The sequence below is a fragment of the Netta rufina genome (assembly GCF_964035555.1).
Source record: "Netta rufina genome assembly, chromosome: 3".
In the NCBI taxonomy this organism is placed as follows: domain Eukaryota; kingdom Metazoa; phylum Chordata; class Aves; order Anseriformes; family Anatidae; genus Netta; species Netta rufina.
The window spans coordinates 120601619-120624758 of record NC_140125.1 but is presented as its reverse complement, the minus strand read 5'-3'; the positions used below and the strand labels follow the sequence as shown (position 1 = coordinate 120624758).

At 54.5% G+C, this 23140-nt stretch overlaps 1 protein-coding gene across 1 annotated transcript; it reads right to left on the bottom strand.

Annotated features, from left to right (window-relative positions):
* Positions 1–11129: 11129 nt before the first annotated feature.
* Positions 11130–22254, bottom strand: LOC311208091 (nuclear GTPase SLIP-GC-like; the record flags this gene model as incomplete). Its single annotated transcript, XM_084284512.1, has 16 exons — positions 11130–11179; positions 11409–11499; positions 12494–12630; positions 13253–13361; positions 13816–13948; positions 14662–14819; positions 15668–15832; positions 16378–16511; positions 16614–16719; positions 18558–18576; positions 19278–19453; positions 19684–19914; positions 20497–20706; positions 21015–21237; positions 21699–21804; positions 22209–22254. 16 exons carry the CDS (start codon positions 22252–22254, stop codon positions 11130–11132), a joined length of 2094 nt encoding a protein of 697 aa, XP_084140638.1.
* Between the last annotated feature and the right edge of the window lie 886 nt (positions 22255–23140).

Sequence of the window (23140 nt, the reverse complement as noted above, 5' to 3'; positions counted from 1 at the left end):
TATTGTGAGAAAGAAAGTTGTGTTTCTGCAATAGGAGGTGTTTTTGCAGTGGGAAATTCCACTAACTTTGTATATTCAAAAGTGATTGTGCAGCATAGCAGTGGGGAGTATGTTAAGCAGGTAAGGGGAAAGTGGAAAGTCCCCCTGTCCCAAAATAAGGAACATAGCTAAGAAAAACAGGATTAGCAGTATGAAATCAGGAAAAACAAAGATCAGCGTCCCTCTAGTCACAAGAGGAGAAGAAGGAAAAAAAAAAAAAAGAAAAGGAAAAAAGGAGAAAGACAAATTAACGATTGGTCAAATAAAATTGTACATATTCGGTATAGAAGGGCATCAAGTAGATTGAGAAGTGAACCTGCAGTACTCAGTCATTGAGGAAACGGGAGAAATCAGGTGTCGGGTAATAGGGAAAATAAGGTTAGGATAAACTTTGACTGTGCGCTCCTGCTTGCAGGACGCCTGCCATTGCAATTGCGAATAAGATAGCTTCACAGAAGATCCCCTCTGAGAAAATTATTGATATTTTTCTCACAGGACCCTTTTGCCCACTGAGGCAGGGACCGGCACCCTCGGGGGAGCTCAGCACCCTGCTGCAGCAGTGGGAAGGGGAGCAAGAGCTGGGGCTGCATTGCGGGAGGCTCCCCAAATGCTCTTTGAGGGACATTGAGAAACGGAGCCCTAGGCTGTGCAAAGGACCACACCTGCCCTGCTGTGCCCTTTCTGGGGCGCTGGCAGAGGCAGGGAAGCGTCCAGCAGCACAAGCCTCTTCCCAGGGCCACCAACACAGCACAGGTGCTGGCTGGACACCCCTGGGGCTCACAGCCAGCTCAGACAGACAGGCCGGAGGAAAGGGCTGATAGGAGCCTCAAGAAGTTCCTTAAGAAGCGCAGGGTCCTGCCCCTGGGGTGGAGCAAGCCCAGCACCACCACCTGCTGGGGGCAGCCGGCTGGAAGCAGCCTGGCAGAGAAGGGCCTGGGGTCCTGGTGGGCACCGAGCTGAACAGGAGCCAGCAAAGGGCCCTCGCCACAAAGAGGGCTGCCGCTCTGTTGGGCTGCACTGGGCAAAGTGCTGCCAGCAGGGCAGGGGAAGACAGGTATTGAGGAGTGAGGGAAAAAGTGGGGAATGGCGAAGGCCGAGGGCAGTGGAGGAGGTGGGTTAGGACTGGGGGGGAGACTTTGGCCGGAATGACCCCCCAGCACCCTCTCTGTGCTCTGGGCACTGTCCAGTGCCGAAGGAAAGCCCCGGGTCAGGCAGAAGAGAGCTCAGCCCCAGAGGAGGAGCAGCCACGGCAGCACCCGCAGGAGAGCCGCCTTCCAGCTGCAGCCATGCTGACTGTCGTCCCCTCAGCCAGGACAAGATGGCCGCCAGGGCAGCCATGGCACCTCACAAAATGGCTGCCAGGGTGGCCATTCCTCACCACAGAATGGCCCCCGGGCAGCCCTCATTGTCACCAAATGGCTGCCGGGGGTGCTCCTCTCAGCTCTTGGCCAGGCTACCCAAGAAGAAGGGCCGGGCACAGTTGGGGGCTGGAGCTGGTGGAGGAGGGGGTGGCAGAAGCAGGGATGGAGGCCTTGGGTGAGTGAGGCCAGGTAGGGAAGCACTGAATGAGTACGAAACTCTGACAAAGCACAGCTCTCCAAGAGAAACTGATTGTTGCTGGCACTTCTCCCTGCCTCCCTTCATTCCTGCTCAGGGCAAAGCTTCTTCCCTGCAAGAGCTGCAGAAATACCAGTGCAGAGTGGCAGCTCCTTTGCTGATGTATATAGGTCCTGCTTACAAACCTAGGAGCCAAAAGCTCTTGCTCATTTCTGAGAGCATGTGGAAAAGGGCACAAGGGGTGAGAGGTGGTGTAGTGTGCCCTCATGGGATGTGCCTGATGATGCCTGGAGGAGCAACGAGTTCTCTGACTTAGCTCCACTGCTGGAGGGTACCAAGCTCTCTGGTGTCCTCATCTGGCCCCACTTTCTCTCCTCATCCCCCTTTTCTGTAGGCTAAATAACCTCAGTTCCCACAACAGATCCTGGCAGGATTTTTTTTTCAAATTCACCAGGATCTGGCCCTCCATCCCAAAGATGTAAAGATCTCCAGATCCCCGATGGAGTCCCTGGGTACCACAAAAATCTGACTGGACATGCTGGGCAAAATGAACAAAACTACTGAGACTGTAGCTCAAGATTTGCACAGAGCACTGAATAAGGTGTCCCCTGTCTGCTAGTGAAACATGCTGTGAGGAATGCGGTGATCCTCTGCTTGGGGACACACACAAGAGGGATTTTTCTGTAAAAAGCAGACTTTGACCTGCTGTTGGACAGTATTTAGAAGTTTTTTGTTTCCCTTTGCCTTGTTTCCTGCCAACGAGTTGTTCCTTCTTTCCTAACAAGATATTCATTCTTCCCTCATCTGTTGGCCTTGAGCGATATCTTCTTTTTACATCTGCTTCTCAGAAGGTTCTCATCTACATCCCTATAGTTAGGATATTTTTAAGTTTCCATCCACATCCCCGATAATTAGGATACTTTACCATATGTGTAGCTAAAGACTAATTTGGATAAGTTCTAGCATCTTCCCCATCTCAGTCCCTGCTGCCCTGACAAAGGTCTGGGCTTGGGGACACCAAGTGCAGCTCTGCCCAGGGCTACCATGGCAACCACTGCGTGTCAAAGTGATGTCACCATTGCACCACAAACGTGGCCCTATATAAGTGGGGTTTGGGGGCTTGGCTGTCACTTTGCCTGCGCGTCAGCGAGGAATAAGCTGATCGAAGGAATAAGCTGACGAAGGCCAAGTGTGTTGAGGTGGCCACAGTCAGCGTCAGCTGAGTGCGGTAGCGGAGCTGTGCGGAGGAGCACGGTGGTGGGTAGGAGCAGGGTGCTCGCTGGGTTTTTCAGGTGCCTAAAGCCCAGAGCCCAGGCATCCTTTTGGCTGGGAGGGTTGGGGCTGCTCTCCCGGGGCCACTGCTAAGAGCTGGGTGCTGTGTTTTAGGTTACACCTGTGAGCAAGGAGCCGGAGTGAGAGCAGTGTTTGGGCTTCAGGCTCAGGATGAAAACCGTGTTCAAGCTGAAGATATGGAGGCTGGAGGTGCTGCTGGCCTTTTGGGGCCTGGGCATGTTGGGCCTCTATCTCCTTGGGGTGCCATGCACCCCTTACTTTCTGGCCCTACCAGTTCTGACCAGCCTCATAGCTAGGATACACAACACCAAAGTGTGTGAAGTGGTGCAAAAATGACAATAGGAGTAAGAAAAGAAAAGGGGATATTGTGAGAAAGAAAGTTGTGTTTCTGCAATAGGAGGTGTTTTTGCAGTGGGAAATTCCACTAACTTTGTATATTCAAAAGTGATTGTGCAGCATAGCAGTGGGGAGTATGTTAAGCAGGTAAGGGGAAAGTGGAAAGTCCCCCTGTCCCAAAATAAGGAACATAGCTAAGAAAAACAGGATTAGCAGTATGAAATCAGGAAAAACAAAGATCAGCGTCCCTCTAGTCACAAGAGGAGAAGAAGGAAAAAAAAAAAAAAAGAAAAGGAAAAAAGGAGAAAGACAAATTAACGATTGGTCAAATAAAATTGTACATATTCGGTATAGAAGGGCATCAAGTAGATTGAGAAGTGAACCTGCAGTACTCAGTCATTGAGGAAACGGGAGAAATCAGGTGTCGGGTAATAGGGAAAATAAGGTTAGGATAAACTTTGACTGTGCGCTCCTGCTTGCAGGACGCCTGCCATTGCAATTGCGAATAAGATAGCTTCACAGAAGATCCCCTCTGAGAAAATTATTGATATTTTTCTCACAGGACCCTTTTGCCCACTGAGGCAGGGACCGGCACCCTCGGGGGAGCTCAGCACCCTGCTGCAGCAGTGGGAAGGGGAGCAAGAGCTGGGGCTGCATTGCGGGAGGCTCCCCAAATGCTCTTTGAGGGACATTGAGAAACGGAGCCCTAGGCTGTGCAAAGGACCACACCTGCCCTGCTGTGCCCTTTCTGGGGCGCTGGCAGAGGCAGGGAAGCGTCCAGCAGCACAAGCCTCTTCCCAGGGCCACCAACACAGCACAGGTGCTGGCTGGACACCCCTGGGGCTCACAGCCAGCTCAGACAGACAGGCCGGAGGAAAGGGCTGATAGGAGCCTCAAGAAGTTCCTTAAGAAGCGCAGGGTCCTGCCCCTGGGGTGGAGCAAGCCCAGCACCACCACCTGCTGGGGGCAGCCGGCTGGAAGCAGCCTGGCAGAGAAGGGCCTGGGGTCCTGGTGGGCACCGAGCTGAACAGGAGCCAGCAAAGGGCCCTCGCCACAAAGAGGGCTGCCGCTCTGTTGGGCTGCACTGGGCAAAGTGCTGCCAGCAGGGCAGGGGAAGACAGGTATTGAGGAGTGAGGGAAAAAGTGGGGAATGGCGAAGGCCGAGGGCAGTGGAGGAGGTGGGTTAGGACTGGGGGGGAGACTTTGGCCGGAATGACCCCCCAGCACCCTCTCTGTGCTCTGGGCACTGTCCAGTGCCGAAGGAAAGCCCCGGGTCAGGCAGAAGAGAGCTCAGCCCCAGAGGAGGAGCAGCCACGGCAGCACCCGCAGGAGAGCCGCCTTCCAGCTGCAGCCATGCTGACTGTCGTCCCCTCAGCCAGGACAAGATGGCCGCCAGGGCAGCCATGGCACCTCACAAAATGGCTGCCAGGGTGGCCATTCCTCACCACAGAATGGCCCCCGGGCAGCCCTCATTGTCACCAAATGGCTGCCGGGGGTGCTCCTCTCAGCTCTTGGCCAGGCTACCCAAGAAGAAGGGCCGGGCACAGTTGGGGGCTGGAGCTGGTGGAGGAGGGGGTGGCAGAAGCAGGGATGGAGGCCTTGGGTGAGTGAGGCCAGGTAGGGAAGCACTGAATGAGTACGAAACTCTGACAAAGCACAGCTCTCCAAGAGAAACTGATTGTTGCTGGCACTTCTCCCTGCCTCCCTTCATTCCTGCTCAGGGCAAAGCTTCTTCCCTGCAAGAGCTGCAGAAATACCAGTGCAGAGTGGCAGCTCCTTTGCTGATGTATATAGGTCCTGCTTACAAACCTAGGAGCCAAAAGCTCTTGCTCATTTCTGAGAGCATGTGGAAAAGGGCACAAGGGGTGAGAGGTGGTGTAGTGTGCCCTCATGGGATGTGCCTGATGATGCCTGGAGGAGCAACGAGTTCTCTGACTTAGCTCCACTGCTGGAGGGTACCAAGCTCTCTGGTGTCCTCATCTGGCCCCACTTTCTCTCCTCATCCCCCTTTTCTGTAGGCTAAATAACCTCAGTTCCCACAACAGATCCTGGCAGGATTTTTTTTTCAAATTCACCAGGATCTGGCCCTCCATCCCAAAGATGTAAAGATCTCCAGATCCCCGATGGAGTCCCTGGACACCACAAAAATCTGCCTGGACATGCAGGGCAAAATGAACAAAACTACTGAGACTGTAGCTCAAGATTTGCACAGAGCACTAAATAAGGTGTCCCCTGTCTGCTAGTGAAACATGCTGTGAGGAATGCGGTGATCCTCTGCTTGGGGACACACACAAGAGGGATTTTTCTGTAAAAAGCAGACTTTGACCTGCTGTTGGACAGTATTTAGAAGTTTTTTGTTTCCCTTTGCCTTGTTTCCTGCCAACGAGTTGTTCCTTCTTTCCTAACGAGATGTTCATTCTTCCCTCATCCGTTGGCCTTGAGCGATATCTTCTTTTTACATCTGCTTCTCAGAAGGTTCTCATCTACATCCCTATAGTTAGGATATTTTTAAGTTTCCATCCACATCCCCGATAATTAGGATACTTTACCATATGTGTAGCTAAAGACTAATTTGGATAAGTTCTAGCATCTTCCCCATCTCAGTCCCTGCTGCCCTGACAAAGGTCTGGGCTTGGGGACACCAAGTGCAGCTCTGCCCAGGGCTACCATGGCAACCACTGCGTGTCAAAGTGATGTCACCATTGCACCACAAACGTGGCCCTATATAAGTGGGGTTTGGGGGCTTGGCTGTCACTTTGCCTGCGCGTCAGCGAGGAATAAGCTGATCGAGCAGCTGACGAAGGCCAAGTGTGTTGAGGTGGCCACAGTCAGCGTCAGCTGAGTGCGGTAGCGGAGCTGTGTGGAGGAGCACGGTGGTGGGTAGGAGCAGGGTGCTCGCTGGGTTTTTCAGGTGCCTAAAGCCCAGAGCCCAGGCATCCTTTTGGCTGGGAGGGTTGGGGCTGCTCTCCCGGGGCCACTGCTAAGAGCTGGGTGCTGTGTTTTAGGTTACACCTGTGAGCAAGGAGCCGGAGTGAGAGCAGTGTCTGGGCTTCAGGCTCAGGATGAAAACCGTGTTCAAGCTGAAGATATGGAGGCTGGAGGTGCTGCTGGCCTTTTGGGGCCTGAGCATGTTGGGCCTCTATCTCCTTGGGGTGCCATGCACCCCTTACTTTCTGGCCCTACCAGTTCTGACCAGCCTCATAGCTAGGATACGCAACACCAACACTCTGCTTTGGAAGATACTATAGGGATCGAGCCTGCAGTAGGGATATCTGAATAGACCGAGCTGGAAGGAGCAGCAGGGACACACTCCACGGTCACTAGATCTGTGGCTGTGCATTGAGTAAGTCAGGCAGGCTTTCTTAATGCCCTAGTCCCCATGAGGCCTCTGCCCACATGGGCACAGACCCCATCCCCAAATGCCCTTGACCGGCTGCAGAGAACTGGGATGGAACCACTGCTCTGGGTGGCATCCAGGGGCCTAGTTCAGGGTGGCTTGGTGCAGTCTCTGCGGCACTCTTGGGGACGGATGAAGAGGAGAGTGTGGAAAAACACTCAGAAAATGACTGGCTAGCTTTGGGAGGAGAATTTGGGACGTGCTGGCCCCATGGCAGGGGAGCCACAGATGCCATTTGACATCAGAGCGCTCTCCCACACCATGTCCATCATGGTGTAGAAATAGGCAGCAAGAAAAGATACCATGACAGCCTATTCGTGAGGCTGGGAGTTTTATTTGGGAAACCCTTGTTTCAAGTTGTCCTGACTTGCTCCCTCTCCTTTCTCTCACGTTTCACGATCCCCCATTCTCCTCCCCACAGCCACAAACACCCTGGTGGGGTGTCCAGTGGCCTGGCTGGGGTCCCTGGTGCAGTAGGGCGGAAAAACTAAGTAATTGTAGAATCATAGAATATCCTGACTTGGAAGGGACCCATAAGAATCATGGAGTCCAACTCCTGGCACCACCACACAGGTCTACCCAAAAAAGCCTACATTGACTACTGCTGCTGATTTTCTTGTGCTTTGTGTGACTGGAAATGCTCTCCAGGTATAACTGCTCTGTCAGCTTCCCACGGATCATGGTGACGATGACCAGCCTGTTGATCCCTGGGGACTTCACAGCCTAATTCATGGCTGTATTGGCTGTAAATGTCCAGCTGTGGATATCAGGGGTGTGTGGAGCATCTTCAAGGAGACACCGGGGCTGCCTGGTGCCACACACAGCCTGTTCCAGACAGGTCCATTGGCTCCTCCACAGGACACAGCAGAACATGTCTGTGACACTGGTGGCACTTCTTGGTGAGCGTATTTAAGAAAAGACAACTCCTGTGACTGGTACTGAAGAGTGAGAGAAAAAGTGGGGAATGGCAAAGGCTGAGGGCAGGGAAGGTGGTGGGTAAGGAGTTGGGGGAGACTCTGGCCGGGATGACCCCCCCAGCACCCCTCTGTGCTCTGGGCACTGCCCAGTGCCGAGGGAAAGTCCCGGGTCAGGCAGAAGAGAGCTCAGCCCCAAAGGAGCAGCCACGGCAGCACCCACAGCAGAGCCCCCTTCCAGCTGCAGCCATGTTGGCTGTCGTCCCCTCAGCCAGGACAAGATGGCCGCCAGGGCAGCCATGGCACCTCACAAAATGGCTGCCAGGGTGGCCATTCCACGCCACAGCACGGCCCCCGGGCAGCCCTCATTGTCACCAAATGGCTGCCGGGGGTGCTCCTCCCAGAGCTCTTGGCCAGTGAACAAAACTACTGAGACTGATGCTCAAGGCTTGCGCAGAGCACTGAATAAGGCATACCCCGTCTGCTGGTGAAAAATTCGGTGAGGAATCTGTCACAGAAAACCTTGAGTTGGAAGGGACTCACAAGGATTATCAAGTCCAACACCTGGCTCCACACAGCCTCCTGCCCCCAAGCTTCATGCTTTTCCCATGGGGCCTATCACTGCTCACCAGACAGAAAACATCAGTGCCTGCCCCTTCACTGCCTGCCATGAGGAAGCTGAAGGCCAGAACGAGACCTCCCCTCAGTCCGCTGTGTACCACTGTAGCCCTTCCCACAGAGCGCACTGGCTGCCCCCATTCCTAGCACTGTCTCTGTTCCCAGCTCCAGGACCAGGACGGCCCTTTTCATCTCCCAGAGCATCCCGGAGCTGGCAGGGCTGGCTGCAGGGTGCTGCGAGATCACCCGGTTGTTCTGTAAGGAGAAGCCAAACGGATGGCGCTGGCTCTTTCCTGTCTAACAGCTCCCCCTCCTAAACTGTTGGGACCACAAAGAAAAGGGCAGAGTAGAAGCAACATGCAAAGTGTAGCTGTATCAGCAAGACATCTGCCACAGGAGAAAGCAGCTGGCCATCAAGGAAGAACTGTTGGGGCTACAAGCTCAGGATTCACCAGGATCCAGCTCTCCATCCCAAATATGCAAGAGATCTCCAGATCCCTGATGGAATCCCTGAATCTCAAAGAAATCTGCCGGGACCTGCTGAGCAAACTGAACAAAATTAATGAGGGTGATACTCAAGACTCGCACAGAGCATTGAATAAGGTATTCCCCGTCTGCCTGAAGTGCCGTCGGTACATCACGAGCAGCTGTCCACACCACAGCAAGTCTGCAGCGACTCATGTCGTGCCCATGCTGACCATCTTCATCCACACCCTGGACATCCTGCTGCTTGAGGAGGAGACTGATGCGCATGCTCCAGTAGGACGGTTTGGATCCTGGAAGCTAATTATAATAACCCTGGTTTCTTTTAGAAGTAGTAATGAATATGTATTAGCCTAGGAGCATAAAAATCAGCTACTTGATGTAACTGGTGTGTGTCTTGGTGTAGTGGAGACTCCCGACGCACCCAGCGCTGTTTGCTTACCTCTATTCTTTTAATAAATTGTAAACTTTGATTATAATCCTATTTTGGAACTGAGCAATTTATAACACCAAGCATGACCCGGGAGGGGGAGCAGCAAGCACGGAGGCGACCCCCGGGGGTCTCGGAGGGATGCTCGGGGGATGCACCGGAGGCTTGGGGGAGGCAGCGACCCCCCGTGCAGCCCCCCGGGGCGTACAGCAGCAGGCAGGGGGGGTCCATCCCCGCACGCCCTCCCCCCCCAAGCCCATCCCCATCGCTTCTCCCCGCGACTCCCCGCAGCCCCTCTCAAGCCCGGCGCTGCGTGGCGGTGTCGGGGACGGGCGAGGACCCCCCAGCCCCAGGCGGGGCGGCCCCGAGCTCCCCCCGGCAGCCCCCCATGGGCCGCGGCTGCGGGAGGCGGCGGAGCTGGAGCCTGAAGCTGCGGGGCCGGGAGCTTTTTGTAGGAGGGGGGCGGGAGGGGAGAGGGGGGGCGCCGGGCTCCGCACGCCCCCGCGGGGTCGTCCCCGCCCCGGGGAGGGAGGAGAGGGATGGGAGGGGGCGCCCGGGACGGGCTTTCGGGAGGGGGGGGGGGAAGGCAGGGTTTGGGGGGGCTGGGGGTAAGCAGGGGCTGGGGGCGCACAGCTGGGGCGCACGGCAGCTGCTCCGGGTTGTGGCACTGCTGTGACACTGTCCTGGGCTATGGCACTGCACTATGGCACTGTGCTATGGCACTGCCTTGGGCTGTGGCACTGTGCTATGGCACTGTCCTGGGCTATGGCACTGTGCTGTGGCACTGTCCTCTGCTGTGGCACTGTGCTATGGCACTGCCCTGGGTTGTGGAACTGCTCCAGGCCATGGCACTGTGCTATGGCACTATCCTCTGCTGTGGCACTGCCCTGGGCCACTGCCAAGTGCTTTGGCACTGCTGTGCGTTATGGCACTACCACATTTTATGGCACTATCACATTTTATGGCACAGACACATTTTATGGCACTGCCATGCGTTATGGCACTGCGCTATGGCCCTGCCAAGTGTTACAGCAGCACCCCATGCGATGGCACTGCCACATTTTATGGCACAGCCACGTTTTATGGCACTGACATGCATTATGGCACTGCCATGCGTTATGGCACTGCACCATGGCCCGGCCACGCACCCTCCGGCCCTGCCACGCGCTGTGTGCTGTGCCACTGTGCCCTGCCTCGGGGCACGGAGCTGCAGGGTCCCCACTTTGTGATCCCTTTGCAGCCACCCCACCAAGCACCCCACCAGGACTGGTGTGGGCCCACTGCCATCGCTCCCCGGGGGATGCAAGGTGGGGACAAAACTGCAGCTGCAGCAGAGAAAGGCAGTTTCGGGAGAGTGTTTTTGAGGTTTCTCCTCAACCTCAAGCACCCAGCCGAGCAGCCCGGATACTTCTTTTGCATTTGGAAAAAGTATCGGCCACACTTATCCCCAAAAGGTTTGTATTTTATTAGATTTCATGTAAATCGTTTCCAGCAGATTTGCGCTTTTGTGGCTTTTGCTGCTTACCTGCCACACTACCAGTTTCTCTGGGGATGGTTCCGGCTTTAATTCAGACATGGGTGTCTTACCCTGCTGGCTTACACTTGAGAACTGATATGCATAGTAGAAAAGGATTTACTTTTATGAAAAGATTATAAAAACCACACATAAACTATATACTTTTTGTACCAGTGCAATCAAACTAATCATCTGTTGTCCTGTTTCCTTGAACACGTTCAAGAAAGCAACCGAGGTCTCATGGTTGCACCTCCAGGGCTCGCTGGAAAAGGCCGGCAAGGGGAAAAGCCCCTGCAGGAGGGATGTGACACGGGACCCCCAAGGGACCCACTCCATTCTGGGTCCTCATGAGCCTGTGTTCAAGCTGCTCAGTCTAACCCCTGGCATCTTTAAAATTTCTACCTCAAGCTGGCCACCATAGCAAAGCAATGAACTGAATGAGTAAAAGCAAAAAAAAAATAAAATATAAAAGCAAAAAGATAAAAAAGAAATGCTCAAAATGTAAAGAAAGCCTCTTCGTGCCGGCCTTTTTGGTCAGCCAGGCTGTCACAAGTTTTTCAGCATATCCAGGATTTCTTGGTATTCTTCCTGCAGATCTGCAAGGAGAAAAGCAAAATGAGGCAGACTTCATTGGCCTTTTTGTTTTTTTTATAGAATGGGAATAAAATGATAATATGATGAAGTACAAATGAATGCAAACATGCAAGTAAGCTCGGGACCTGCAGACCCCAGCTGTTTGAGGACACACAGTTCCCCAAATCTGCCCCCAAGCCCTCTCCCACCCACCCACCACACACGCCCCGGAGAGGAGAGCTCAGCCCGTACCCGGCAGCACGCTGACCGGTGTGTCACACTGGCTGAAGATGACGCTGAGCATGCCGAGGATATCCTTGCTGAGCTTCGTGCTCATCTGCTCCTGCAATCAGAGAGGGCAACAGCATCACTCTGATGTCGTTTGCGGAGAGAAGCTGCGCTGGAGGCCTCCTGACACAAAGTCTGCTGCAGCACTGCGCTCTGAAGCCCTCGAGCTCCGGGGGTGCACTGGGATCTGCTGGGATGGCCAAGGCTGTGACGCCAGTGATGGCAGCTTTGGCACTGGCATTCCCAAAAGTCTTGCTGGGGAAGCAAGAACCTGACCTGCGATACCCAAAGCAGCTGAGGAGTCGGTGAGGGGAGCCCACATCCCCCTTAGGTGCCCATTGCCTCTGCTCAACCAGCGTGCCAGATCTTTGGCCAGCAGAAAGGAAATTCCCTCAGATAACTGTGATGAATCATGCTGTGCGTGACCGCGGTTCGAATCCGTCGGGTTTCAACCCACGTGAATGAGTCTGAGTGGCCTGGGATGAGGTAGAGGAGAGTTCATAGGAAGTCAGAAATCTGGAGACGCAGGGACCGAGGTAGGAAATCCCCACCTAAAAAACTCAATTTTTTGTTTACTAAGAGGCCAAATCTCTTTCTGGAGACAACCAGGGAAATGAAGCCAAACCAAACTCCAGTTTGATGGGTTTTGTTTGTTTTGTTTTGTTTTGTTTTGTTTCTGTTTTGTTTTGTTTCTTTCTCGGGACAGAAAGAGACTTGAAGTGCTATGCTGAGCCACTGCAAAGGTCAGGCTGGAGCAAGTCCAGGCAGCTGAGGTTGATAAAGATTTTCTCACCAGAATTTCTGACAGCTCTCACATTGGTAACGTTGCAGAACAACCTGCATCTCGCCTCAAACCGTCACAACATCCCGCAGGATCCATGAAATCCCCCGGAGCATCACAAGCGCTCTGCAGCGACCACCGGTCTGCGTGGAGGGCGGCAGCGCCTCGTCCACCCTTTAGCTGCCTGTCACAGTTTCTGCTCACCCAGCCTTGGATCTCCAGCAACAGTTTTTGCAGTTCCAGCAGCAATTTTTGCAGTGTGACTCACCATCAGCTCCTGGAACTGGCTCATCATCCTCTCCTTCGCTTTCTCGAACATCGCCTGCCGTACCTCCACCTCGATGCTCTGTGCCAGCATGCTTTTTATCTGCTTGTACGTGTCCTTCCCTCTTATCTTCTCAGCCTCTGTTGGGCAGAGGTGGGAAACATCAGACTGCTGTCAGGAGCCCGCAGCAGGCGTGGGCAGACAAGCTGGGGTGGTCTTTGGGTGCAAAGCTCACGTTGAGGCTGTGCTGCCCACGAACCTGCTGCTGGCAGACTTCTACCTCCCAGTCCTCTTCCCAGGCGACTTTTGCCATCCTAAAGAATTCCTTTAGCCAACAGCAAAACCTTCAGACTGCCTCCTTGCACAGCCCTCCAGGCCTTGCCCAGACCCAGGTGGAGTTCCCCTCCAGTACCCTCTGGCAAGGTCTCCCCTCCCCAGCCCCAGGTGCTGCTATCTCCTTCCCAGGGAGGAACAGCCTTCGTTTAATCCACAAGAAGTGTGGTGGGTCCCATCACGGCAGGCAGCAATGGCATCAAAATTACAAGGAATTTATGCAGGAGAGTTTGGAACTCCAACGTTTTCTTCCCTGGTTAAGAAGACTGTGACCTGCTGGACTCGAAGGCACAAATTTACTCAGCCTCCTGTCCTCGCAGAGGACAAAGCCTTCTGCGGACTCCACACACAAGCTGGGAGAATGTGCCCCAGGGCCAGGCATCGAACTCACAGCGTCAGCTACACAAGTAGCTGGAAAAGCAGCCTTACCTTGGTAACACGGCGTTAAGGTGCTTTGGATGGACAGCTCAAGGGACTCATAGATGACCTTCTTTTTCAGAAGAATTTCTCTTTCGAGAGCTCTCATGATGATGTCGGTCTGCAGGAATCAGGGCAGAGCATTTCCCAGCACCTCCAACCCCCCGTTCACCAGCAGAACAAAGAAATGCTCCGAGGTGGGGAGCAGGTGGAGCACACCAGGGCTCGCCCCAACCCTTACACGGACCAGATCCGTTGCGTCTGGTCACCTGGAGTTCTCCTTTACGAGCTTCTAGCAGAGCATCCACCGAACCATCTAATGATACCCCAAGGACGAAGTGCGAGCTGCCTGTGGCTCAGCACTAAAAACAATCCTGCTGCCCCCGACGCTGAATAGCAGCTACTGGTCATCAGGGGTTGTACCAGACCCCCAGCCAAAGCTGCTGACACGACGCACGTCGGACTTTTCCGCGAGTTGTACCCCCCGAGCTCCTGCCAAGGGGCTGGCGCCCACTCCCAGGGCTGTGCCAGCTACACAGGGATATCTCATTGGGTTTTCCCTGCTTCACACTCACCTCTTGTAAGAGGAATTGGAGCTTGGACTCATTCATATTCGTGTCCCTCGCAAACACCATGAATTCGCCTTTTACCTCCGTGCTGAACTCATTGATGGCAGCCTGCAGACTGGTCCTCGTGAGCATCTGTTTTCTGTGTGGGTGAGACCCCAAAACTGTTAGACCCACGGGCTTCCCCCGCCTCACTTATTCTCTGCACGTTGCCAGCCAAGGTGAGCTTCTCTTATCAGAAGACACAAGGCTTCCAACTCCAGCGCAGGGATGTCCTCGCTACCTGGGCTATCTGGCTGGCTCCCTCTTCTCTGGGGACTGGGAAATAGCAAGGTATTCATTTTCTTTTTTATTATGCCTGAACCCATGTGAAACACGGGGCAGAAAGGGATGGAGCTGCAAATGCCACTTAATTTCTATATTGAACTGTTAATGTGGTACATCAGTACCACATGGGGCTGTGGGGAATCACAGAATATTCCCACTTGGAAGGGACCTACAAGGGTCATCGAGTCCCACTCCTGGCTCCACACAGGTCTGCCCAAGATCAGTAGGAGATCAGTCGCGACTGGGAGAGAGATGTGGAAGTTGCTGAGAGAGGTTAGTCAATTAGAAGCTTTGCCTAAGTAAATGAACTGCAGTTGGGCATGTTTAGTTTGCCTCCGTGAGTAGTCGATGTAATGCTAGCTTAGCTTTTTGAGGGAGGAAGAGATAAAGACCCGAGTGCTTCCCAGACGAGGTTGCCTGCAGATGGCAGAGAACTCTTTTGTAGGAGTTTGTAGTTGTGTAGGAGAACTCTTTTCTTGGAGTTTCCAAGAAAATGTGGCTTGGTTCCTGCTTGCCCACCGCTCTCACCTGAATATGTTTGCAAACATCATTTCAATTGCTGCGTAGATGGGCTCAGCCAGGCTTCTGTTGATGTTTATGCGGTGGAAGACGCGGGACACGTACACCCCGTTCCTCCTGCACACAGCTTTCAGGGTCATGTGGAAGCCTTTGGACTTCTCGCCTATCTGCAGGAGGAAGAACGCAGCAAGTGTGAGCAGAGCCACCAGCAGCAGTGCTGCTCCCAGGACCAAGTCCTTCACGTGTAGTTTCAGAGCTGCTTCAACTACCGGTAGCAAATGTCACAGTGACAGAAAAGTGGGAATTCAACTATGTCCTCTTTTAGCCTTTGGTGCCTCCTGCAACGTGCCTGTGTTCGCTCAGGGTGGATAGCTCTAAAGACGGCAAAGCTGGGTTGTGGTCTAAGCCTGGAAGACGCTCATTTCAACTGTTTAGAAACACACGATCACTTGGTGTCCCCCCTCTATCAAGGAAAAAAGGTCTCTGCAGGATGAGCGTGCAGCTGTAGGGGCATAACGTGCTTCCTGGGACCTGGTCCCGGAATTGTAATAGTCTGACTCTGTCCAGGAGTTCTGATGAGGAACCAGTCCTAGAAGGACTTGCTGCTTGGCAGGAGGACCCGGTGGGCTCTGGGGAGCTGGCCCATGGCATGGCCGGCTCACCACTGTCCCTACACAGTGCACTTCCCAAGACTTGGCCAGTCCTGATGGCACGGAGCAACGTGGGCAGGCGTTTCTCCACCTGCGTTAGGCACGGCATCTCCTTAACACAACACGTCTGTGGTGGTTTTTGTTTGTTTGTTTGTTTGTTTTTTTCCCTAGAATCAAGCTCTCCTTTCTAAGCTAAAGTAACACTGAGCAGCAGCAAGAACTTACCCTGTCTCTTACCCACAGACCTCAAAGCACCTGTCAGTGATTAATGAGTGAAACTCAGCTGATGTTGATGGCTATTGCAAGACAGAAAATGAAATAATCCTACCCAGCCTCAGAGCGTGGAGGAGACCTGCGCCACTCACCGCAAAGATATTTTCAATTTTCTTCTTGTATGAATTTTGGGCAGACTGCACCCCATTGATAAGAAGCGAATCCATCTGGTCAAAAATGCTCTGAGCCGTCTTCTTCAGCTCCTGGATCTTCGTTGACACAAACGCGTTGAGCCTGTCCTGATGCAGGGTTGGACCCTGGAAAAGTGAGACGGCACAAACCTTGACAAAGCTGCTGAGTGCAAGGCCAGCACACTCCAGAACTGTCCTCCCTGGAGCATCCTGAGCAGCTCAAATTTAAGCCAAGACCACAGAGGGGGAAGCTAGAGCCTGCCTCTCACTGGCACCACGTGAGAGGGCCAAGAAGATGAGGAAGATGAGGTGATAGCAGGTAATGGGGCTACAGGGCTGGCAAAGCTTGCTCAGCCTCTGCAGCTTTCTTGCTTTTTCATCCTTTCCAAAGAGAGCCAAGTGGCTAGTCAGAAAATGGGTTTGGATGCAGGCTTTGGCCTTGGTGCAGCTTCACAGCTGGGTGAACCAGGCAAAAAGGGCCTTCCATGCTCCTCTCCACCTGGCACTGCTGAATTCCTCCATGCGGGCAGCAAAGCCCTATTTAGGTCACTTCAGGATAGCAAGAGCAGCTCTGCATTTGTTTCCTGAGAAGGATGAGGCTGGCTACCCGGCCCCACAGCCCCAGAAGGAACGGGATGGTGGCAGCGTGCAGGGGCTGCAGCCACACGTACCGGGTTCAGCTGCACGGTGTGGAAAACGTCCACCAGGGAGAAGATGACAAGGATCTCCCGCATGCGCTCTTGCAGGTGATTTCTCTTCACGTTCAGGCAGAGCTTCCTGATTTGGTCCCTTAGCATGGAGATTTCTGAAAGAGAATACGAAGGCGACCTTTATTGCTTTCCCACCACGAATGGGAATCAGTGCACAGGCAGCATGGCTTGCAGCAAGCACGCGGCCAACCCTTCACCTGTCTCCTCGTTCGTGAGGACCGTGGGGTTCCAGTACTCCTTGGCACTGACGGTGAACACCAGGTCCGCCTTCTGCACCACCTCTGTGTCGCTGGGCAGTCTCATCTGAAACACACGAGCGTGCAATGTGAGCGTGCAAGAGCTGCCTGAAGCAGCGCAGGGCCCTGTGCCTTCAGCTCCACGTCCAACCTCTCCTCGAACACCCCCAGGGACGGGGACTCCACCACCTCCCTGGGCAACCCGTCCCAAGGCCTGACTGCTCTTCTGACAGAAATGTCTCCTCATTTCCCACCTGAACCTCCCCTGGGGCAACTCGAGGCCATTCCCTCTGGTCCTATCACTAGTGATAGTCTGGAGCAGAGGAGGCTCAGGGCAGAGCTCATTGCTCTCTGCTGCTACCTGAAAGGAAGGTGTGGGGAGCTGGGGGTCGGCCTCTTCTCCAGACCAAACACCCCCAGTTCCCTCAGCCGCCCCTCACAGGCCTTGTGCTCCAGGCCCTTCCCCAGCTTCGTAGCCCTGCTCCAGGGCCTCGATGTCCTTCTGGTAGCGAGGGGCCCAAAGCTGAACCCAGCACTCGAGGTTTGGCCTCACCAGAGCAGAGCCCAGGGGGACGATCACCACCCTGTTCCTGCTGGCTGCACTGCTCCTGACACAACCAGGATGCCCTTGGCCTTCTTGGCCCCCTGGGCACACTGCTGGCTCGTGTTCAAGTGAGCATCGACCAACACCCCCAGATCCTTTTCCTCCGCACAGCTTTCCAGCCACTCTGCCCCAATCCTAGCACTGCATGGGGTGGTTGTGGCCAAAGTGTAGGACCAGGCACATAACCATGTGGAACCTCATCCCCTTGGCCTCTGCCCATCGATCCATCCTGTCCAGGTCCCTCTGCAGGGCCTTCCGACCCTCCGGCAGATTGACGCTTCCCCCCAGCTTGGTGTCATCTGCAGTCTTAGTGAGGATGCATTCAATTCCCTCGTCCAAATCATCCATAAAGACATTAAAGAGGATGGGCCCCAACACCAACCCCTGGGGAACACCACTCATGACCAGCCGCCAGCTGGATTTCACTCCGTTCAGCACCGCTCTCTGGGCCTGGCCATCCAGCCTCTTTTTATCCCAGCACAGAGAGTGTCCAAGCCATGGGCTGCCACCTTCTCCAGGAGAACACAGTGGGAGACTGTGTCAAAGGCCTTGCTGAGCGATGTTTTAAAGGCTGTTGTGCTGTCACGGGCCAGCCTTCTCCTGCAGACAAACCCTGATGCAGGAGCCCATGGAATTGCCTCACACCTTGCTGTATTTGTACTGGTGCAACCAAGAGCAAGGGTGCTGGTGCCAGCCACATCCACGGACAGATTGGGCAGGGAGGAGGTGACACGCAGCCCACACCTGCATTTAAAGCTAGTCAGTGACAGAAGGGCTTATAACAACATGTAGAAGATCACTGGTGCAGCTGCCACAGGCCAGCACCTCTCTTCCAGGTGCCCACTAATTTGATAAACCTCGTCACAAGATATTACCTAGATGGGAAAGTTAGATGTTGCCATTTATTTTTTTCATGGCAAATGGAAAGAAAAGGAAGCAAATATATTTTGTGGGAAAAGGCACGTGCATAAGCATTAGCACTGTAACATGCATTTGTTACCAAAATAACAAGGTATACCATACCTGCATCCTGAGCCTTATTGCTCTGGCCTTTCTTGTTTTCAGGTCTTTTTTTGTCTCCAAAATGGCATCGTGCGTGCTTAGATCCTTCTGGATGGCAAATGATAGAGAGTGTTATGAGAATATTCCCAAAACCACCAAGCTTCACCTGCACGGAGGCAAAGCTGCTAGCAAGCCTGCAGGATGCTGGTGGAGTCTATGCACTGGCCCCACCAGTCAGAATATGCAATCAGAAAAGGAATTTGGTTTTTGGCCACTGAAAGCAGCCAGCAGGTACTTACCGGTGCACTGGGATGGTCACTGGGAAATGAAAGAAGAAAAAAAAAAAGACTTTGAGTAGATATGGCAAAGCTGAACCCTAAAGCTTGTCCCTCAGCGAGGGCATGCAGCTGGCAGCAAAATGACAGCCCATACTGACAGCAACATCACCGGGTTTCCTGGCTTACAGCAGACCCAGGGACACGTCAGTGCCTAAGAGCTCTAATCCTTTAATTTGGGCTGTTACAGAACAGGGCAGTACCTTCAGACTCCTCTGAATTACAGATGTGCTGGGATCCCCAACAGCCTATGGCAGGCAGTAAAAAAGGGCAAATCCCCCAAGTCCTTTGGGCAGGGGGACATCAGCACAGATGCCAAAGGAAGCGGATGACCTGCCTCGATCAGAAAGACAGCAATAAAGGCACAGGGGATGGGGCAGCGCCGAGCGTGGAGCTGAGGCGGAAGAGCAAAGGGGCAAAGTCAGCCTGGGAAAGGCAGGCGTGGTGATGGGGTTGTGCTGTAAAGAGGGCTGGGTGCTAAGGCTCTTGAATGCATAGGAAAAACAACGAAAGTATCAGTGGGAATGATTTGTTACGTGGAATGCCATTTTCCATATGCAGGGTGGGTAGGGCACGCTATGAGTGAGACCTGGCAATGCCATGGGTGAACGGCATCCAGCCTGCTCTGATGGAGGCACGAAGGCTTCCCTGCAACCCTGACGAAAGGACGGAGCTGTTCTTTACCTCATGTACTCCTCCAGGCTAATCTTATCCATCTTGGTGACCACAAAGGTGATATCGCTGCACTTGCCAATCATGCAAGCTGTAATCGCCTCTTTCAGCATGTTTTCATGTGCTTTGGCCCCATAAACGCGTTCAACATCAGCGATGACCCAAATGGATGTGCACTGCAGGATGCTCTGGGGGGAAAGAGAGGAGAGAAGAAGAGTCAGGTGGGGCACAGGAGCACCGAGGACACCAAACCAGGAGCTGAGGCCTGAAGGCGCTGCATCAGTGCCCGTGCACTGGCACACAGATGGTGGTGGCAGCCCCTACCTGCTCGGTTGTGGCTTCTTTCCCTTGCCACCAGCCCCTGCTCTTTTTGCAGCCTCCCCACCCCCCCCCCGCACTGGTCCCACCTGCCAGTCACCTCTTTCCACATTTCATCCCTCTTCTTGTTGGAATCGCCCGTCCCCGGGATGTCCACGAAGATGACACCTTCAGGCACGAAGTCGGATGCGGGAAGAGTCACTTGCACGTACTTGATGAGGGGCCAGAGCCGCGTCTGCTGGTTGTGGAGGGCGGCACCCCCCTCCCCAGGCCCCTCGTTGCCCTCCAGGTTGCGGATGTACGGGTCCAGTTCCCGGGAGAGAACTTCTGCCTGGAACACCATAAGCAAATTAACGCTCACCCTCCAATTCACGGTCTCCAATTCTGCCGGGGGAGGTTCAGATTAGGATACGAGGCAGAATTTCTTCACAGAGAGTGTGGTGGAGTCCGTGTCCCTGGAGGTCTTTAAGAGGTGCATGGACGCGGCACTAAGGGACAGGGCTCGGTGATGGCACTCGGTAGCTCAGGTGGATGGTTGGACTTGGTGACCTTGAAGGTCTCTTCCGACCTGGGTGAGTCCATGACTCTCTACAGAAATAAAGCCTCCAAGCAGCCTGAAAAGAGCAAACCGCCAACCAAAACAGCGCAAGAAGCTGCGCAAGGGGCACACCAGCAATGAAGTGTCGTGTGTGCACGGAGAAGTACCGTGGCCCCAGCAGATGGCACAGCTGCAAGCGCTGCCTGGCAGAGAAGCTGCGAGTAGATGTGTGCAAGCAACCACTTTCCTCTGCAAGCAACGGCCCCAGCACCGGGACAAAGCTCTGGGTGCTTCCCCGGAGGTTTGTGCAGCGCTGTGGCTGCAGCTGCAGCGGGAAGAGGGATGGGCAGCCCTGGAGAGCTGCCACGTTCTCACCTCTGCCGTTTTCAGATCAATAATTCTGGAGTGGGGAATAGTGATGGCAGGCTTGGCTTTCACCAGGTCATCGTAAGTCCTGTTCTCTGCTCCTTCCCCGTAGACAGCCTGCAGCGCTCGAACGGCGTGATCTCTGTCGCAGTCATTCTCATCAGCCTCCCTGCCCGTCTCCAGGAACGCGAGCAGGCTCCTCACCTCGTCCATCCACTCCTGCCACGGTGGAGAGAGGAGCACGTTGCTCAGCAGCTCGCTGGGGCAGGAGCAGCTGCAGCTGTGGTGAGCAGTGGGAAGCAGCAGCACAAGGGCTCCCAACCACAAGAGCGGCCAGAGACCTTCACTCCGGGAAGGAGCAGAGAGCAGAAAGCTGCTGTTTTCCCCGGTCTTCCCTTGGGTTTCCCCAGACGGCCCATAAGATGGGCTGCAGGAGCCTCCTGCAGACCCACACGATCCACAGGCTGCCCCGAGAAGGGGCAGGAGCTGCTCCTTGGCTGCCTTCCACAGCAGGGCCCCAGCCGTACCTCGTTGGAGAGGAGAAAAATCTTGGCTCTGTACTCTCTGCTGCTGCAGGTGCTGATCTGAACCTGGCAGGAGGTGCAGGCGCGTGTCCCTGACACCGGGAGGAAGAAGCGCTTGTGGAGGATGGTGTTGAGCAGGGTGCTCTTCCCCGCGCCACTGCTCCCGAAGAGCCCGATGTAGATGGGCTCGAAGGTAAGCTTGGAGCTGAGGGTCGTGATGCGGTCCCTGGGAGAACAGAGGTAGGAACAAGGCGGATTCCACCGCAGCAGGTTCAAATTTCAGGGGAGTTTTCGCCTTGCCAGGTGCAGTATCTCCACCCAGAGGGCTTGTTCCCAAAGCACAGACCGTGCTCTCCACCGTCCCTCATTTGCCTGCCCCAAGCCCTGGTGAGCCCGTGCCGAAGTGGGAGCAGCTCTGGAGCTCAGCCCTAACGCCTCCCTGACCCCTCCATGGACTGCCAGCACAGCAAAAAAAAAAAAGGATGAATCCTCCTTACAGCAGGAAGCTGTCGCGGCAAAACCTGCTTCCACCCTCTAGCTTTGGTGGCAATTCCCAGTTCGAATTTTCTGCCTAGGAGCTGGTGCCCACCGAAGCCCCGGAGCACGGCGGAGCCTGGGGGGACGGACGGGGGCACGTTGCCCAGGGGAAAGCGAGGCTGGCGGGGGTCTCTCTGGCCGCACACTCACCGGAGATAAGCCAGGTGCTCGGGCATGTCCTTCAGCTGAAAGAGGTGGGATATCTTCTCACACGAGGCGGTCAGGATTTTTCTGACCCTCTCCTCCATCTTCTCGTCTGGAAGGGAGAGGCGTTGCACGGTCAGGCTGTAGGAGGAGGTAGGTCTCCAAAGGAAGCAGCCCCAGCAGCCCACGGTGAGCCTCAGGAGGAGGCTGGCACCCCTGGGAGCCGGGATGATTTACAAAATTCCCGTTATTTCTACCAAACGCAGTTCGAGGGGGAAGGTGCCCAGTGCCAAGCAACGAGAACGAGTTGCTGCTGGCAGAGGGGAGCATTTTGGGGTGCTCTGGCTCCTCGGGCAGCACCGAGATTGCTCCTGGGGAGTCTGGGGAGTGGATCCTCCATGGCAATGCTCAGAGCAGCTGCAGCCTGCTCGTGCCTCCCCTTCCACCACAGGTCCCTCTCCAGACCTCGCTGCGTTTTAGGCATGGCTCTGGTGCCACCAGGCTTCCCCTACTCACATTTCCTGAGTGTCTCCCTTTCCTCCTGCTGGAAAGCATCCCGCATTCGCGGTCGCCTCTGGGGGACCTCAGCTGCATCGTTGTTCTCTGCACCTTTTCACAGGGAAAGGACATCAGCATTATTAGCACCACAGCCTCCCCAGGTGTCAAAGCCTCGGAGCAAACAGCCTCACCTATTCCTGACACCGAGAGGAATCAGCCCTCGCAGCCTAAATTCGGGGTGCTGTGGCGCGTGAGGGTGAAGGTCGGATCACCCAGCTGCAGGTTTGGCCACCTGATCATTACCCAAACAAACCCAAACCCTAAAATCTGGGCGGTGACCACCTCCCCTGCCGCAGACATCCCTGCCAGGGCAAGCAGCTGCCAAAACTCTGTGGCCCGGGCTCACCAATGCTGCTGGCCAGAGGAGATCTTCACACGTGGTGTCTGCGCGTGGGAACCCAAATCCTTCCCCTCTGGCATCTTTTCCTAACCGGCGTTCTCCGCACAGCCCCAGTAGGGATGTGAATCTCTGCCCCCAGCAGCGACAGGCAGGTAGGAGGCTTTACACCTTGCGCTACCCAGAAAAGCTGCAGAACTGGCCCTACGTTTGTCAAAATCAGTGAAAACAGTAAAAATCAGTGCGGTTTTTGTGCAGGAACGGTGTCGGGAGCCTTGAGGGCATTTTCCCTTCCTGCTTACAGCTGGGGGACTCGTCTTTGTGTCTATTGTTTGTTTCTGACTCCTGCTGTTTGTTTTTTTAGTTTATTTTTTTTTTCTTCCAGTATCAAGCTTCAGGTTTTGCAAGAAGGACTGCCACACAGCCAGCTCCCCAAAATGAACTACGTTCGGGTGAAGACGCCTTTGCACAGCCCTGCTCCCCTGTGCTGAGCAGGGAACGCACTTCAAAGAGAAACTGTGGCCTCCTGGGTCCTGGCATCTAGCTAAAGACG